The 19,010-nt window shown below is 37.1% G+C and overlaps 1 protein-coding gene across 7 annotated transcripts in view; it reads right to left on the bottom strand.

Moving 5' to 3' along the window:
- Window positions 1-19,010, bottom strand: part of FBXL17 (F-box and leucine rich repeat protein 17) — a 476,179-nt gene that overhangs the window by 333,317 nt on the left and 123,852 nt on the right. For all 7 annotated transcript variants that reach the window (XM_033423742.2, XM_033423739.2, XM_033423741.2 and 4 more), the window contains one exon: window positions 1,208-1,315. In XM_033423742.2, the coding sequence (XP_033279633.1) occupies window positions 1,208-1,315 (108 nt within the window). The remainder of the gene's footprint in view (window positions 1-1,207; window positions 1,316-19,010) is intronic.

Below are 19,010 nucleotides of genomic sequence, written 5' to 3'. Positions count from 1 at the left end.
CCAAGGTTCTAGAAAATGAGTAAAAAATTATGGTTACATATGGTCTTGGTTACACTGAGATGTTTTGATAGAGCAATAAGAGAGAATAAGGTGCCTGTCCTCTCTGCTGGCTGTAGGCTCTGATCCTCAAAATATAATTAAAGCTGATCAGTCATTTAAGACACAGAACAACCACAGGCTCTGTTTCAGATACACTAGACTAGAACAGTGATTTGATTTTTTTTTCAAAGTTTGCTCTGATTTTCCAGCAATTTAGATATTGTAGCACCCATTTTAATAATAGTAGCTAAAGTTTACTTAGCACTTACTGTGGTTTCGATACTGAGGCAAGCATCTTGCATATATTACTTCAATTAATTCCCTGAAAAATAATTTGCTCACTTAGGTAATAAATGGCAGAGCCAAGATTCAAACAGGAGCTGACAACAGAGCCCAGACTCCTATCCACTGGGCCTTATTGCCATTGTTCTAGGTAACTCGTAAACATTTGCTCTTTTCCTAGGAAGAAAGAAAAACATTATATCCCGCTAAGCTGTAAGCTTGAAGAGACCTGACAAATTTCAGATAATACACAAGTAAATTTTATAGTAACCAGTTTTCTAAAACATGTATATAAGAATTAGCTCCTAATTATTTTAGAACTCTGAAAAACAGCAGAGATGATACATTGAAAGGGAGAGATTACAAAGGAACTGGTATTTTCATTATTGCTAAAATATGAGATTTCATATATTTGGTATACAAGTAAACTCTCTGAACTATAAAGTTAATTTTTGACATACATTTGCTTCTCTTTTCACGTTACATACTCAGCTTAATCATATGCACTGGCCATATTCACTTCTTAAAAGCCAAATGCTCAGAAGGTCTAATGATATGTGACCAGTGAACACTTTCATCAAAATATCTTCTAACACAATACATTAACATCTCAATATGTTTTGTCATATATATCAGTTTCTTTAATGTATGTATTTCATAGTCATTAGCAAATGAAAAAGCAAAAAAGTTTCTTGTTTAAATGAATGTACCATTTCAGAAAGGATAGATTTTGTATTGTTGCCTTAAAGTGATTTTAATTTTACCAAACACTACTTACACTTCTATAATGGTCTGAGTAGTCCTCATTCAAGTACGTATAACATTGCTAGGGCACTGATATGAATGATACTCGGAAAAACTAAGGAGACGTAGCCACGGTTCCTACCTTGGTTAGATGAATGACTCCTTTAGAAGTAACTGAACAACCCATGAAGCCAACGTACTGAAGTTCAGGACAGTGCTCAGCAAATGCTTTCACCGATTGATCTGTCACCTAGGGAAGAGACATGAAGAAAGTCAAGGTGGCATTACAGTGAGTGAATTTAAGGATTTGGCTACTGCAAATTCCCTCTGCCTTACCTTGCATCATTAATATTTCCCTTTCCAATGGATCATTTGAATCCATATACAGACATGCTGCAACATGTCCTGTGGTTTTTTTTTTTTAAATCCTCCCTCAACCCCACATCCCTTTCTATCACCCCATGTTTGTTTACTTCTTCACAGAAAATGTCTCAGAGATGTCAACACTATCTACCTCCACTTCTTCGCATCTCTCTCAATAGATATGTACATATTTTATTGACATACACTTCACAAAATACAAAATTCACCCCTTCAAAAGGAACAGTTCAAGTGGTTTTTAGCATATTCACAAGTTGTACAACCATCACCAATATCTAATTCCAGAAGATGTTCCTTACCCCAAGAAGAAACACCATGCCCATTAGCAGTCACTCCCCTATTCCAACTCCAGCCTCCAGCCCCTGGCAACTTTCTGTCACTATGAATTTGCCTAGTCTGGACATCTTTTATAACTGAAATTGTACAATTGCTTCCTAAAGTGCAACAATGGTCTCTTTATAAGGTTTCTCCCTACAAGTGTTTCTTCCAAGAAATCTGGTTTTGCCCCTCACTGCTTCAAATTCCTCAGATTTGGATGGTGTGATGGTTAATTTTATGTGTCACCCTGACTACACCACGAGGCACCCAGATATTTGATTAAACATTATTCTGGGTATGTCTGAGGGTGTTTCTGGATGAGATTAACATTTAAAACAGTAGACTGTGTAAAGCAGATTGCTCTCCCCAAGGTGACCACTCAACCTTAGTCACATCCAATCCGTTGAAGGTCTGAATGGAACAAAAAGGTTGAGTGAAGGAAAATTTGCTCTCTCTCTCTCTCTTTCTCTCTCTCTGCCTTGTCTTCAAGTTGAGACACCAGTTTCCTACCTTTGGACTCAAACTTGGACTGGAACTTATATCATCAGCTCTCCTGGTTCCTATGCATTCACACTCAGACTAGAAGTACACCATCAGCTTTCCTTGGTCTCCAGATTGCCGATTTGGGGACTTCTCAGCCTCCGTAGTTACGTGAGCCAATTCCTTACAATAATCTCTTTTACAAACACACACACACACACACACACACACACACACACACACACACACCTCATACTAATTCCGATTCTCTGAAGAACCTTACCTAATGTAATACATATTAGAATCCCCTGAGGAGTTTAGTAAAATCTCAGAGCCAAAAGGGGTGTGGCCCAAGGATCTGTATTTTTAACAAGCCCCTAAGAGACTCTTAGGGATGTGAAAACTTGAGGCCCCAGAGCTGCAAAGAAGTTACACTGACAGCTTTTGGCATTTCTACATGGCCCTGCTTTAAACAAAGGGCAGACTGAAATTCCTTTTTTGTCTCCCTCAACCTCCAAAAACTTTCCATGTATAAAATTATCTTCTTATAATTGTGCTAACATTTTCTTCACTGTTCCACAAAGTTGTAGCTTATTAAAGAAGGTCCAAATATTCTCTATCATAGGCTTAATTTCAGATTCACTTTCCTCACAGTCAAGATGAAATCAACAAGTTAAACACCACTGTTAGTTTTTCAAACAGCAGTGACTTGCATCTCCTTTGCATTAAATTTAATATGGGTGACTCTTACTTTGTATCTTCCTTATCTATTCTGAATAGATATTGGAAAATAAATGTATGTGGGTAGCATTAATTCTGAAACAACCCAAGAACATTTTCCTAAAATAATGAAACCAACAGCATCCATGGTACGTCTGATAAAAGATTAATTCTGCCCTCAAAAGTAAAGTATGCTTCAGCAGATTAAGAGTAAGGGTGCCATTGATAAATTAAAAATGGGCCTTCCTGACACTCAGCTTTCTAGAAACATTATGTTAACAAAGAATATTTAAGGCACTAAAACTGCCTGAAGCTTTAGTGAAAACAAACTTCTATTAAAAAGTGGGGTGGGCGGGGAAGATGAGAGAGAACAAAGGTTAAATAACTATGGCCATTTGGTTAAACAACCCTGCCTAATCTCACTCTAACATCAGGCCTCTCCTAGGTCCATCTTCAAAAGGGGGAAGAGGAATTCAGATAAGGATTAAGGACACAGGAAAGCTCAAGTCCAAGGTGTTAGAGCTTTCAGAGAGAAGAAAAAAGGTATTAACATGTGCTTGGTGGGTCTTTCTCTTTCAGCTCAAGGAATCAGAATAAGAGAGCTCGGAGGAGCCTCCAGCATCAACAGAGTCCTATAAGCCAAACAAGACCCGAGTAAGTCCTTGGAGTACAGAAACACTCTTAGTAGGCTTAGATGTGTTTTAGGAGACTTAATAAAAGGCCTTAAACTTAAACGGTTGTGCAACCAACACCAGGATCCAGTTGTAGAACACTTGCATCGCACCACCCCCAAAATTCCCTTTATCCCTTATGCCCATATGTTCAATCACAGCTCCCACCGCTAGACAACCATGCTTTACACACCCATACCTGCCTTTTCTAGAAATTTCATATAGCGTTCTATCATAAGTAGTCTTTTGTATCTAGCTCTTTTCACTAGTGTAATGTTTTTGAGATTCATCCTTGGTGTTACATGTATAAATAGTTGGCTCATTTTACTGCTGAGTAGAATTGCACTATAGGACTATACTACATTTTGTTTATCTGTTTACCAGTTGATAAACATTTTAATTGTTTCCAGTTTGGAGCTTTGATAAATAATGCTTCTGTGATCGTTCACACACAAGTCTTGGTATGGACATTATGTTTCATTTCTCTTGTGTAAATATCTAGGAGTGGAATTACTGAGTCATGTTATCGATAAGTATAAGCTTAATTTTTTACACATTTTCAAAATCGGGTTGTTTTCTTCTTAAGTTGTAAGAGTTCTTTATATAACTTGAATACAAGTCCTTTATCAGATTCTTGTTTCACAAATATTTTCTTGCATTCTGTGCCTTGTCTTTTCATTTCCTTAATGGTGGTCTTAGCTCTAACATTTAGGCCTATGGTGCTCTTGGAGTTGATTTTTGTGAATAGTGTGAAGTAAGGTGAAAGGTTCATTTTTTTTTTTTTTTGCATATGAATTGCCCCAGCGCTATTTGTTGAAAAGACACCTGTAATGGTTTGATTTTGAAGGATCTTACTTACTCACAGACTGTGGGAAAAGCAGGCAGAAGAAAAGAATTCGTATGCAAAGAGAAATGTGGCTCAGGATTTGGAAAGTAGTATCGGAAAATCAGGGGGGACTGAGATCAGCTTGCAAAGCAGATTTTGATCTTTTAGTCAAAGCTGTGACAGAGATAAAGAGGACGATGAACCTCAGATTCAATAGTGTCATCTCTTCACATGACAGACGTAGAGAAGACCGTCTCCTTAAGCTGGCATTCTAAAAGCCAGCCTATACTTTTATAGCGGCATGGAAAGCATGCAAGTGCATTTAGTGTTACAAGGTGGAAAAGCCCTGGTGATAGGGAATGTCTATTGTGCCTTCAGAGTCACAAGAACCATGAAAAGCCTCAATAATATAAACACACACAAAGATTCCTGTAGAGCTTCCATTTGTGAACCTTAAGGGGGCCTTCTCTAGTTGCTAAACCCTAAGCAAATGAAAACCAGAAACACAGGGGGCAGAGGGAAAAGGAAAATGTTAGTTTTCATAAGCTCTTGAAAGCTGCACTCAGAAATCCTTTGAGGGTGGTTTCTTGGGAGATCAAATGTGGCTACAAGAGAGAAACCTCTCCAGGAGGTAGAAACAATAGTCCTAGAAAATTCTAAAATGGGGCAAATGTAATAGCCACTGTGTTAGAAGTGTTCATATATGACTAAACTATTCTGGGCTAGAAGAAAGAGAAAGAACAGAAGGTGAGCAGTACAGGGTCCCTAATTTTGCTTGGAGAGTTATTGTTTACAAATTTTTTTTTTTAATTGTTGAATCTAGGGATTCAGTCTCTGGACACAGCTCACTCTGTTGAGGTTTGAGGTACTAGTAGCCAAAGAGTTTAAGAGAGAGTAGATAATAAAATGGCTATATTTACTAAGGCCTTACTGTGTGCCAAGCTAAGTCCTCTCTATGCATCACAGGAGATGCTCATAATAGCCTCGAGAGGCAACATTATCCCCATTTAACAGGTGACTAAAATAAGCCTATTAGAGATTGACTTCCCCCAAATCAAATCACTAGCAGGTGGCAAAGTGGGGCTTTAAACTTTGGTCTTTTAGGTTTTGAAACCCATGCCCTTTAACTTATACACACTAGGTTGTGATTCATTTCATGGTGCTAATTTCACTCAAAAGCAAATTTAAGGCCCTCCCTTTAGCCCCAGAGAAGTAGAGTGAAAAGGATCAAGGCACAGTAGGTCTACTTTTTAAAGAATTTCCTGAAGAGAAGTCCTTCCCTTGATTACTTTTTTCATCTCCTATAGGTAGACCAGGTGTGCTGCCAATGCTGTGATAGTTCTGTACATCCTGAGAACCCTCCCAAAAGAGGAAAGCATAGGAGAGGGCTGGGGTAGTCTAATTCAGAGGTGTTGAAGAAGCTGGATTAACGGTAGTGAATTATAAAACCACGTAAGTAGAACCTGATAATCCAGGAAAGCACTTTCACCTAAAAAGGATTAAAATTAAAGAATAAGAAAATAAGGTTGGGAGAAGCTTTTACAAAAATTTCAGGATTCTAAATAAAGAGATGCAATTTATTCTTATTTTAAGACAAAGTTTTCTTGGAACATGGGAGGAAAGATCTATCTTTATCAGAGTAAGACTGAGTCAATGAAAAGGGTTTTGTAATCTGCACTGAAAGATTAACTTTTGGAAATGATGCTAGCATATCTGGGGAGGAAAGGAATTTGTAGTACTAACTCGAAAAAGGTGGAGCAATCTTTGGACATTTTTATACTGCTGGCATCAAAGAATTGTTCTGTGTAATCCTACATGAGTGTCCTAAATAATATAAAAGTATTTTGTGACCCTGCTCAGAGAAAAAAAGTTTTCTCTAGACTTCACCCCAAACCTACTAATTCAGGACCCAGAAATAAATATATATATATATATATATATATATATATATATATATATATTTTTTTTTTTTTTGCTGTACGCGGGCCTCTCACTGTTGTGGCCTCTCCCGTTGTGGAGCACAGGCTCTGGACGTGCAGGCTCAGCGGCCATGGCTCACGGGCCCAGCCTCTCCACGGCATGTGGGATCTTCCTGGACCGGGGCACGAACCCGTGTACCCTGCATCGGCAGGCGGACTCCCAACCACTGCACCACCAGGGAAGCCCAACAAGTCCTTTTTAATGCTAAGAAAATTTGATCTGTTGATCTTATTGGTTCCAAGTGCCACAAAGAAGCCATGGCTAAGAATGGGATATACAGCTTTCAAAGAAAGAAACAGCAGCACTTTGATTCTGGAGTGAACTGGAAAACGAATGGGAAGAAATTAGCAGGGTGACTACCTAATCTCACTTAGGACTTTAGGACCAATTCAAGGCCTTCTTTTCACCTCTAAGGACAAAGAGCAACAGGGATCAAGGACATAGTGAGTGTACTTCCTAAAGAATTTTCCAGGAAGAATGCTAACCTCATTACTTTTATTCGTGTCTTTCAGCCAGAGTGGTCCGTGGGCCTATGGGGTGCCCTCACCTTCTGAATGCAAAATAAAGCCAGCATAAAGCAATCTGCTTAGGCTGGGTTCTAACTGAGCTTTATAACTGAAGGGCAAAAACATTTCCATGTGTTCCAGTTCAGCAAAATTCATCAGACTAGAAGAGTCGTATGATTCTGGGCAGAAGTCAGCTGGAGTAGAGTTTGGTTGTCTAAGTATCCCCTATTGGTTTAGGAAAGCAGAAGAGAAGTGACCCCAGTAGTCAATGGCTAGAATCAGCAATGCCTTCAAAATTGAAGAAAGCACATTTATAGTAAAGGGCTTATTTCACTCAGAGTTGCTCAGTCTCTTAAATCCCTTTAGTTCAACAAACATTTGAGTACCTACGATATGCACGATGCCTCATGTCAAGTACTAGTGCAGTATGAAGATGAGGTACAGAGAGCAGAGAGGAGACAGGTTGGGATATGAACAAGTATAGCTGCCACGGGGCTTCCCTGGTGGCGCAGTGGTTGAGAGTCCGTCTGCTGATGCAGGGGACACGGGTTCGTGCCCCGGTCCGGGAAGATCCCACATGCTGTGGAGAGGCTGGGCCCGTGAGCCATGGCCGCTGAGCCTGCGCGTCCAGAACCTGTGCTCCGCAACGGAAGAGGCCACAACAGTGAGAGGACGACATACCGCAAAAAAAAAAAGTATAGCTGCCACAACTACTAGTGAGATCCCTGGGAATATTTTAGCCTGTGTACTGCATCCCAGTCTAGTTTAGTTCAGTTTCCCAGGACCTTCTGACTAGATCTGAAACCAGGTTTAAGAGGTGACTAGACTATGGAGGGTTGAAAGCCTGGCAGAATGGTTATGACTTGATATGGGAGGGAGGGAGGGAGGTAATCTATTTTATTGGTAACATGAGTAATATAGGGATTAAAAAACTGTAAGGTCTCCTTGAGTTCCAGCATACTGCAGGCACATAATTGATGGAGCCATTCATTGAAGACTCTAACGGAAGGGTGATAAAGGGAAAGTTGTACTTCAAAACCCAGCAGGTGTACCCAGGACCAGCTACAGGGATATTCTGGCCTCAGAGAGGCTGCCAGTGGACTATGGCTGCAGCAGGTCCCTGCCCCCACGTGAACAGAAGCATACCACACAGAGGGGTACCTCAATGAGGCCTAGGCACGTGCCAGAGTCAGAAAGCATCCACGTCTAACGACAGACAAAGAAGTACTATGTGAAGTACTGTGATGATAAAAGTCCCAAATGAAGAAATTTTACTTAGATACCAAGTAACCATACATTATACTTGTAGGAGCTTTAAAATGGAACACAAAATTTCTCCATTGCTTTAGTGGAGTCTTCAAACTCTATGAAAAAATTCTTTTTCATTTTCACCTTCCTTTGTTTTTCTGTATTATTTTTCACAGGGTGTAGTGTACACTTACAATTAATGCACTAGAAAGTCCCCTCCTTTGAAACAGTATAACAAAAACACAAAACAAATTGGTACTGATCATATCAAAGGAAATAGCTAAATATGGAGACAAAACACTTGGTACAGATTCACTTTATAAATCATTTCATTAAGACCTTTTCACTATGCTCTTTATGTAATAAAATTTTTATATCGTTAGTAAATTTTAAAAAGAAATCTAAAATAATGTTATTTAAACAGAAATAGTTTTCTTTTAAACTATGGTCAGACAACAATATTTACTGAGCAAATACTATGTGCCAAGTACTGTGTTACATACAATGATTAAGACAGACTGCCCTTACAATCTAGTGAGAAGAGTAAATGTTAAACATTTATTACAAGTGTGATAAAGAAGATGTGGCACATATGTACAATGGAACATTACTCAGCCATAAAAAGGAACAAAACTAAGTTATTTGTAATGAGGTGGATGGAACTAGAGTCTGTCACACAGAGTGAAGTAAGTCAGAAAGAGAAAAACAAATACCGTATGCTAACGCACATATATGTAATCTAAAAAAACGGTACTGATGAACCTAGTGGCAGAGCAGCAACAAAGACGCAGACGTAGAGGACAGACTTGAGGATATAGCGGGGTTAGGGGAGGAGGGAGAGGAAGATGGAATGAAGTGAGAGAGTAGCACTGACATATATACAACCACCAAATTTAAAATGGATAGCTAATGGGAAGCTGCTGTATAGCACAGGGAGATCAGCTCGATGCTTTGTGACAATCTGGAGGGGCAGGATAAGGAGGGTGGGTGGGAGGGAGGCTCAAGAGGGAGGGGAGATGGGGGTATATGTATACATATAGCTGATTCACTTTGTTGTACAGCAGAAACTAACACAAGATTGTAAAGCAATTATATTCCAATAAAGATATAAGAAAAAACATTTATTACAGGTGTGATCACTACTTTAATATAATCATTTGCTGTAGTCAATGAATTATTACTTTCTATATATATGTAGAAAAAAGACAAAAATATAACTAAAAATTATACTCAATTATTACAAATAAGATTTTTCTCAAACATTTTAAGCTATTGTATGCCTGATATCATTATACACCTGATATCATTTCAGTAGCAAGCTAGAATATGTATTGCTTTTATATATCATGAGAAAAATAAGGATTATTTAAGAACTCATATTTACTAATACAACTTTGACTTTTAATTAGCATGATACAACTATTCCATTAAGCAAATCAGAAGCACAAAACAGTAAAATTTTTTACCCTTTTATTATGAAAAATTTCAAAAATATAAAAAAGTAGAAAAAACAATACATAAAACTCCATTTACCAATCACCTAGCTTCACTAGTTACTAACTCATGGCCAACCTTAGTTCATTAATAGCCCCATCCACTTCTAAAACATCACATTTATCAGTAAATATTTCAGTATATCTCTAACAATAGGCTCTTTAAAAAATCAGAGCCATAACACCCTTATCATTCCAGCAAAAATGTTCATGTGAGACTTAATATGAAAAATGAACTATGTATAGTTTTATAGAGGTAACAATCCAACACGGTAATTTAAAAATCTCATTAAAAATTTACCACAATTTTATAAAAACTGACCTTTTGTCAACAAAGGGCATTGAGATTCATAACTAATCATCTTCTAAAAGTCTAAAATTCCATTAGTGTCCAATGAGAATCTGATCATTTGATTGCTTATTTGACCTTGCCTGATTTTTGCTCATCCTGTCTTGCTTAATGTTAGTCTGGGTTTGGTAAAGTCAGATTGGCTGATAAAAAGAGATTTATAAGTTATGCATTAAAGTATTGTGAAAGGGAGAGACATCGGTCCAGAACTAATGGCATAGATATTTGTCCCTATTAAAAAGATCTATGGTAAGTTAGGTATGACTCAACCACTTTCCTTTAATATGCTGACCAAGTTTCTTTGACGAATACTGCTTTATTTTATTGAAATAATATTTAGGTAATGTAAATGAAACAGAACAATTAGTCTATTCTGCATCTGCTCATCCTTTAATTAATGAAAGGAGTAATCTAAAAAGAAATCTACTAACCTAACAGCCATAGTTGTATTCAGCAATAATATTTACAAAGCATTTTCTGTACACATATACATCTGTCCACTCACCCAGTTAGATAAACAGGCAGGTGTAATTTCCATTTTACAAATGGAAGAAACAGAGAAGTTAAAGTCATCTGTACAGGGTTACATAGGAGCCCAGTACTCTTTTCATTACAACATATTAATATACTTAAAATACAACCAAAGAATCTATATGAGCACTAAATTTGAGACCTTAAACATAATTGATAATAAAGTAGTTGCTTCATAAACATACAATTAATTCTTTGGTCACACCACAGAAAATATGTTTTAATTCTCTGAAAATAAAGCCTCTTCCATTCTGTCAAGCTTTATTTCATTTCTAAATAAAACTTTTAAATTAAGAGATATGGTTAGTTTGAGGATTCATTTCAAAGAGTATAAGGAGAAAATCATAAGAATATGACTGAAGGCTACATTAAATCCACCAGACAGATCACTTACCAAAATCTGATTGTGTGGATGTGTCATGAGTTATGTAAGAAAACAGGAAAAAACAGAAGTAGTAAACACAACTTGAATTCTGAATCATCTAACTTTGATTGAGGTTTCATCGCAAAGGGTGAAATGAACTTAAGTCCCAGAAGGCTAACACACAAAAAACAGGGGAAGCACTCTGAATAGCAGAAGAGCTAGTTAGTATTTCGAAAGGCACGCTAAGATTCACAAAGCAAGGGAAAAGCCACAATTATAAGGTAACTTAGACTTCCAAACCAACTGGGTTCTCTCCTTTTCTATATAATTGGGCATTCTCTGCTTCCTTCCCCAACCTCTGCCTGAATATCTCTTCCTCTCCAGGACATTTGCTGTCCTCTCCCCTTTCCTGTGTTTCCATCTGTCACCTTACCTCCTTTCTCTGGTTCTTCCCTTTCCTTTTCCTCATGTTTCCTCTGAATCTTTTATGCCCACTGTCACACCTTTCTTAACTGGCTGGTCACAATATGGAATGAAAGCATTTTAAATATAATTACTGTACTAATTTCAAATCAATGATATTAAACTTTTTATTTATCTCAAAAAGAAATGTAAGATTATCTGACTGCATGAAATCACTGAACTCAGACTGGGTTGCAATCCAGCTCCACATCTTACTAGCTTACTACCTTAAAGAAGTTATCTGTTTTCCAAAAAGTGTGAAAATGAGATAGAAACCTAACGGGGTTCTTGTGAGCATTCCAAGAGAATTCCCATGTGCTGGACACATACCATACAAAGTGCTTAATAAAGATTAGTCACTACTCCATGTATACACTTCCTTTCCCCAGTTCCATGGAGCTGTCACTTCAAACATTATTGTACAAAATTAACTTTTATTCCTATCATTATACTTGATAGAATATAAAGCAGCATTTAATGATAGTCTCTGTTATGATATGTCCCACCTACCTACCACTGGGTCATTAAAAATAGAAATGACAAAAAAAAAGAAATAGAAATGACAATACATAAATTGTCTATTCTATACTTGTTCACCAGGCTGAAGTTATGTATCGATGGAAAAATGTTAAGTTAAATGAGACTTTCATTCAGTAAAATAAAAGTAAAAAGTTTAACTGTACGAAACAAGTTTACCTGTACTTTGTAATATATCTAAAATTATAGAAAATAAAAGGAAGTAATCCAAATAACCTTATATTTCTAAGGGTATATTGATTCTACTTTTAATGTTCTCACGTGACAACACTCTAACAGCCCTTGGAGATGACAGTACATTCCTACTGTTGTTAAAGCCTTTGGAAAGCACAACGAAGTATATACACCCAAATTGGGCTTTGTAATGCTCCTAAATATCCAATGTCTTAGATAATAAGTAGAATAGCAAAGTTTCTTACCTGCAATTATAAGGAATTTCACTCATCAATATATAATTAGTTTGATTTATTATAAGTATAATATTCTATAACCACAAAGAACCACCTCCTCCCTGGGAGGCTGATGCATAATTTGCAAAAAGAAAATACATACAAGCAAGAGCACGACCTTCAAAAAGTCACTTGTGTTTGTGAAAATATTTCAGATTAATATTTTAACAAGAGAAAAATACTTCCCAGGATAAATAAAATCTAACCAAGGTATAAAGTCCTAACAATCCGTGTTTTAATCATAAGTGAGAGCCAATAATCACCTGTTTAAAAAAAGCATACGAACACCCTAATGTATGAATATAGAACATTTCTTACATATTCATGTTTCACATTCTTTAAACAAGAAAACTTATTATCAAAAAACAAAACCTAAAATTAGGTTATACATTTTTCATCATGTCAGACAAATGCATTCACAGCTCACTAAATGTTCGTTCTTACATTTCAAACAGCTTATAAAATCCCACCTCCTTTAATAAGGTTCCCACAATAACTAGAAGTAAGATGGCGAGTCCATCACCCACCCTGACCTAGTCCACTTGGTCCACACACTTAACCTTCACAGAGGACGCCACGCCAAGTAACAAGAATGTGAGAAAAAGGCATTTCCCTTGTCAGTTTGGCAGAATAAAAAAAAAAAGTTATATTGTATAAATACGTTTCATTTCATTTTTTTAAATCAGAAGCTCAGAAAGGGCAGAGCTCATGTTATACAACATCAAGACCCAGATTCATCTCTCCAGGAAAAAGGGTCAAAGGAGGTTTTTAAGTATTTTCATAACATTCCCCAAGTCCAAGTTAACATATACTTAACAGGGCTGGACAGATAGTAGGTGCTCATTAAACATTTATGGAATACATGAATGAATCAGTCAAATCTAGGAAAGGCAGGTACTAGAAAAACCAAATCACTGAGGATGAAATGACAAGTATACTGCAGAATTTCTATGTTAAAAGTCAGTATTTGAGTGCCTATTTGCCAGGCATTGTGCTAGATGATTTTTATGTACATTTATTTAAAGTACAGTGTAAAAGTCTTAAAGGTGTTACACATTTTTACCCAAAAAGAGCACATCTGGCGACTTCCTAGCAATAGGCTCAGCAGACAAGAGACGGATTTGTGGACCAAGATGCTCAATGTAGCAGTATTTGTAGTAATGAAAAAACACAGAAGCCTCCCAAATGTATTAAAATTAGGATAATGGTTAAATGATGGTATATATTTTTGATAGACTGCTATGTGGCCATGAACGATCATATCTTCTTAAAACATTTAATGAAATCGGAAAGTATAATATAATCGAAAAAGCAGGATATATAATTATTAGGAGTTTAAACATCATTCTATTAAGTATATAAGCAGAGTGAAAAAACTGAGGAGATAAAATGTTAACTACCTCTTGGTAGTGGGATTATATGTGTGATTTTAATTTTCTTTATGTTCTTCTTTTCCAAAGTTCTACATCAATACTCCATTGTCACAGAAAACAAATGCTAAAAAAGGAAAAAAAAAACCATGGGAGAAGGCTTTTTAAAATTGATTCTCTTATTTTAACCTAAATAATACTCATATAAGTTTAGAAAACTTGGGGACTTCCCTGGTGGTCCAGTGGTTAAGACTCCACGCTCACAATGCAGGGGACCTGGGTTCGATCCCTGGTCAGGGAACTAGATCCCACATTCCGCAACTAAGAGCCCACATGCAGCAACTAAAGATCCCGCAGGCGGCAACAAAGGTCCCGCAGGCGGCAACAAAGGTCCCGCGTGCCACAACTAAGACCCAGAGCAGCCAAAAATAAATAAACTAAATAAATAAATAAATGTTTAAAAAGTAAGTTTAGAAAATTTTAAGAAATAAAATGTAAATTTTCTTAAAATTTAGAAAAATAGGATGTAGATTATTTTAACCTATAAAATATTAAATATAAATTAGTACCATATGGGCTTCCCTGGTGGCGCAGTGGTTGAGAGTCTGCCTGCCGATGCAGGGGACACGGGTTCGTGCCCCGGTCTGGGAAGATCCCACAGGCCGCGGAGCGGCTGGGCCCGTGAGCCATGGCCACTGAGCCTGTGCGTCCGGAGCCTGTGCTCCGCAACGGGAGAGGCCACAACAGTGAGAGGCCCGTACACAAAAAAAAAAAAAAAAAAAAAAAAAAAATTAGTACCATATTTCTCCCTGGCCTTTATTCTTCCATGCAATAAGAAGAAAATGTATTATAAAACAATATACATCTAAATACGCTTTGCTTGGGTAAGCCAAAAACAAATTTTTGAAAATCTGTTTATATATTTACCCTATATATTGAAAAAAATGTACATTTAAAAAAAATTGTTAAGAAACATAATACTATGTAGAGCCAATTCACTAGTTTAGACCCAAAATATAAAGCAAAAATTTAAAACACTGAATCACTGTTCCAACATATAACTGGACTGCAGAAAAAGACATACATCTAGAACACAGTATTAAAAGGTACTTGAAATGTACACAAATATGCAATGCTTAGTGGAGGGATATATTCCAGGATTTCTCAAAGCCAATGGCTTCGGCAACATGGTGATAATGTGCTTGTATTACACAGCTTCTCGCCTGTACTTTGTCTGAAAACAATAATTAAATATATCCCAGACCTCACTTGCATGGAATTATAAAATAGAGACACATTTGCTTTTAGCGACCTAATTAGGGAGCTAGAATTCCCCACTAGCCTGACTGATGGAAATTAGCATCTCTAAGTTTTCTCCATGGTCTTTTCTGGGATGCCCAAAGTAGTGACTCGCTCCTGCCCAAGCGCTCAGCTTTAGCTGCTGTCCCACAGGTGCTGACTTGCTCTGGTTCCTGTTGCCTCCGTGTGCCTTACAGCAGAGTCACTCAACAGAGCTCAAGGCTTTTCCTGCCTCTTATGATCACTCCAGTGTCATGGCATCGAAGTTCCTAGTCCTGGGAGTGCCAGAGCACTGCACAAGTGGAACCAGTGGCCTCTGCCCCAGTTCTGCCCCAAACTTCACCACCTGAGCCCCGATGGGGCCACCATCTCACAATGTCTGTCTGTCTCTCCATACACAGTTTCTTCAGTTTCTGGCCCTCTCCCTCTAACCATAGGAATTAAAACCAAGTACCAGGGGTTGAATGAGGAATAGATGCCATACAACTTGCACCTTCCCTTACTCCCCTACCACAAAGCTCTCCCTCTTCCTCATGTTTTCAAAATATGCGCATCAGGATCTGGCAAACGCTATGTATATAAGCATATATAAAAAGAAATGGGCCAGCAGGAATCTACAACTTGAGGTGGTTAAGACTTGAAGTCACAAGGACTAGATTTGAGTCACTCATTTCACCTCACACCAGCTACATACTTAACTCTCCAAATCCCAATATTCTCATCTCAGTTACTGCAGTACCTACCCCCATTGAGTTGTGTGAGGATTAAAAAATATAATGCATGTAAAGAATTCATACAATACAAACTCAATACAATTGTATTCAAATAAATTGGTTCATTTGGTGAAAGAGAGAAAAGATTATATGTTAATCTGGGTGAAAACTAAGTTTCTGGAATTTCATAAAGAAAGAAACACTAAAGCATCAAAAGAAAAACATCTTTGTTCAATGAGATTTTTGGTTTAGTTAGTTGAAGAGGCTTGGTCTTTTGAAATCTTAGGCAATCTGTCCTTACCTAACATTGTAGAGTTCATTAACTATTTAGAGGAGGCAATGCAACATGACAAAGTAGTGTCTAACTGGGAGTCAGATTTTAATTTTAATTCAATTTACAAATGTTTATCATCAAGTATGTAAAAGCCCTGTGTAGTATGTATGTATGTGCAGTGGTGGTGAGGAGTAATGTACACAGATACCCATAATAACATGAGATAAATGCTAAAATAGCCATGCCAAAATTGCTTTTGGATCACAGAAGAGAAAGCAATTAGTTTTACACATTTGTGGGGGGGACCAAATGGTATCTTGAAAGTCACAAAGGAGAGACCTTTAAAAGATCATTTCAGGCATGGAGGTGAGGTCGGACCACTCAGAACAATAGGTACAAGGGCCCAGAGACGTGAATGTACAAAACATATGGTAAGAATGAAAACTCCAGGTATCAAATTCTGGCTCTGCCCTAGGCAGCACTGTGGCCACCTTGGACACATTATTTAATCTTCTATACCTCCGTTTTATATTCTGTAAAAATGGAGGTAAGACTATCAGATTAGAGCTTTCTCATAAATAAGGTCACTTTCATAAAAATATAACCTATTATAGTTAACTTTGTTTTATGTGTTATCAGATTTCTTCTAATGTCAGGTTTGAAGTTTTTAACTAATATGTCTTAAAAATTAATATATCTAAATTTTTGATATTCAAAGTTGAATTTTTAAAGTTTTGAGCATGTTTCAATTTTTACTCATAGAATTTAACTTTTACTGCCTTCTAAAAATCTTCAGAGTATTCATGGCTTCTGGGGGTTTGTATTATTTATCTGTATGAAGCTAGGAAGTGACATGATTCATATTCGCCACGTCAGGGATTAACATTCACACCAGCACTTCTCTTCTGGTTCCAGAATGAGATGTATTATCCTACTCTTCCCACCAAGTACAACAACAAAACAAAACAAAACAAAATCCTGGGCATCATACATAAAACAAACACATGTAGACTTTTCCTTTGGCTAGAAACAGCAGGACAGCAGGGTTTTCCTGAGGTTTGTTTTTGTTTTTGTTTTGGCCTGTGTTCACTGGTTTTTCCAGGTTGCTAGCTTCTCCATGACCCAATGAGGGACGTGTGAGGCAAAAAGACAATCCAGGGTATTCACCACTGTGTTGTCCTCAGGTTCCCAGGGAAAGATCAAGAGATGCCAACACCATGATGATGCAGATGTTGGAATTATCTGACAAAAGTGTGAAATCAGACATCATAAAAAATGCTTCAGTAAACAAGTACAGTACAGACATTCTTGAAGGAAATTTTTAAAAAAGTCTCAGTAAAGAAACAGATGAAATAAAGAAGAACCAAATGGAAGTTTTAGAACCAAAAAGTAAATAAAATAAATAAAAGTAAATAAAATAATCAAAAGGAAAAAAGTCACTGGATGGTCTCAAAAGCAAAATGAAGACAAGAGGAAAAAACCAGTAAAACAGAAGATAGAAAAACAGAAAGTACTCCCTCTGAAAAACACAGAGAAAACAGACTGCAGAAAATGTAATATTCATGTCATCAGTATTCCAGAAAAAAGAAGAGAAAGAATGTTGAACTAAAACAGTACTCAAAGAAATAATGGCAGAAATTTCCCCAAATTTGGTTAAAGAAATAAACCTACAAATTCAAAAAGATGAGTGAACCCCAAAAGAATAAACATAAAGAAACACATGCCAGAACATATCATAATCAAACTACTAAAAACTAAAGACAAACAAATCTTGAAAGCAGCAAAATCTCTCTATAGTTGGAATGTGAAAAACAATATTACAGCAGATTTCTCATCAGAAACCAAGGACACCAGATGGAAATGGGACAATATTTTTCAAGTGCTGAAAGAATTGTCAAGCCGAAATTCTATATCCAGAAAAAATGTCCTTCAGAAGTGAATAGGAAACCAAGACATTCATTCAAAGATGAAGAAAAACTTACAGAATTTCTTGCCAGCAGACCTACCCTGAAAAATAACAAGTAGTTCTTGAAAAGCAAAAGAAACGATAAAGAAATCTTGGAACACTGAGAAGTAAGGAAGAGGAAGACAAAAAGTAACAATTTGGATTAATACAATATACTTTACTTCTCCTCTTGAGTTTTCTAAATTATATTTGATACTGAAACATTCAAGCAGGGATAGGCTGAGAAAAATTCAAAGCCAGGTTCAACCCATCCTAATCCTCCCTCCTTCCTATTCCTTTCTCTTTCTCAACTAACAAATGGACACACTGGTCTTGCTCATGTGGCCTAGAGACCTAAGTCCTTCTTGACCCTGCACTACTATGTCTAGACATGCTTTATCCCTTTTACTGCTTTAAGAGAAGAGGATTTCAGTCTCTTTCCCTGCTAGGGATGGTATGAGACAAGCCAGGAATGCATCTGACTGATATAAGACCTCTGAACATGACTTTTAACCATGGTAAAAAAAAAAGATTAAAAGTGAAGGCTGATTCCTACTTATGATCTGGCCCAACACTACTAAATATACTGCCTTATTCTGTACCAACATGTTAACTTACAGAAACATATCAAATCAGTATTAAAAATAGTATCATGCGTATTTTATTACAAACTGGGAGAATTCTATATTTAACTTATTCAAATAGTGAAGCTGTTTGTCTGGTATCTTTGCAAGGACATGAACTTGCATAAGACTGCAACTTACACAGAAACAGAAAGAAAAGGGAGCACACTGCACCCCAGCATTAGAAATGCCCTCTACTCTGGCTTTGGTTCATAATCCACTACCCCAAGCCAGATGCCCCGAGGAGCAGTGCAGAGCTGAGAACAACAAAACATATCTGACCCGTATTTTCTGAAACATGGTATTAGAGGTCACCTGCCCACAATTAGACATATTTGTCTACACTAAAAAAACATGAGTACAGGGGAAGTCCCAATGGAGGCTACCACATTAGGGCAGGGAAACT

This window comes from Orcinus orca, chromosome 3 (genome assembly GCF_937001465.1).
Source record: "Orcinus orca chromosome 3, mOrcOrc1.1, whole genome shotgun sequence".
Lineage (NCBI taxonomy): Eukaryota > Metazoa > Chordata > Mammalia > Artiodactyla > Delphinidae > Orcinus > Orcinus orca.
This window is presented reverse-complemented; position numbering and strand designations above follow the sequence as displayed.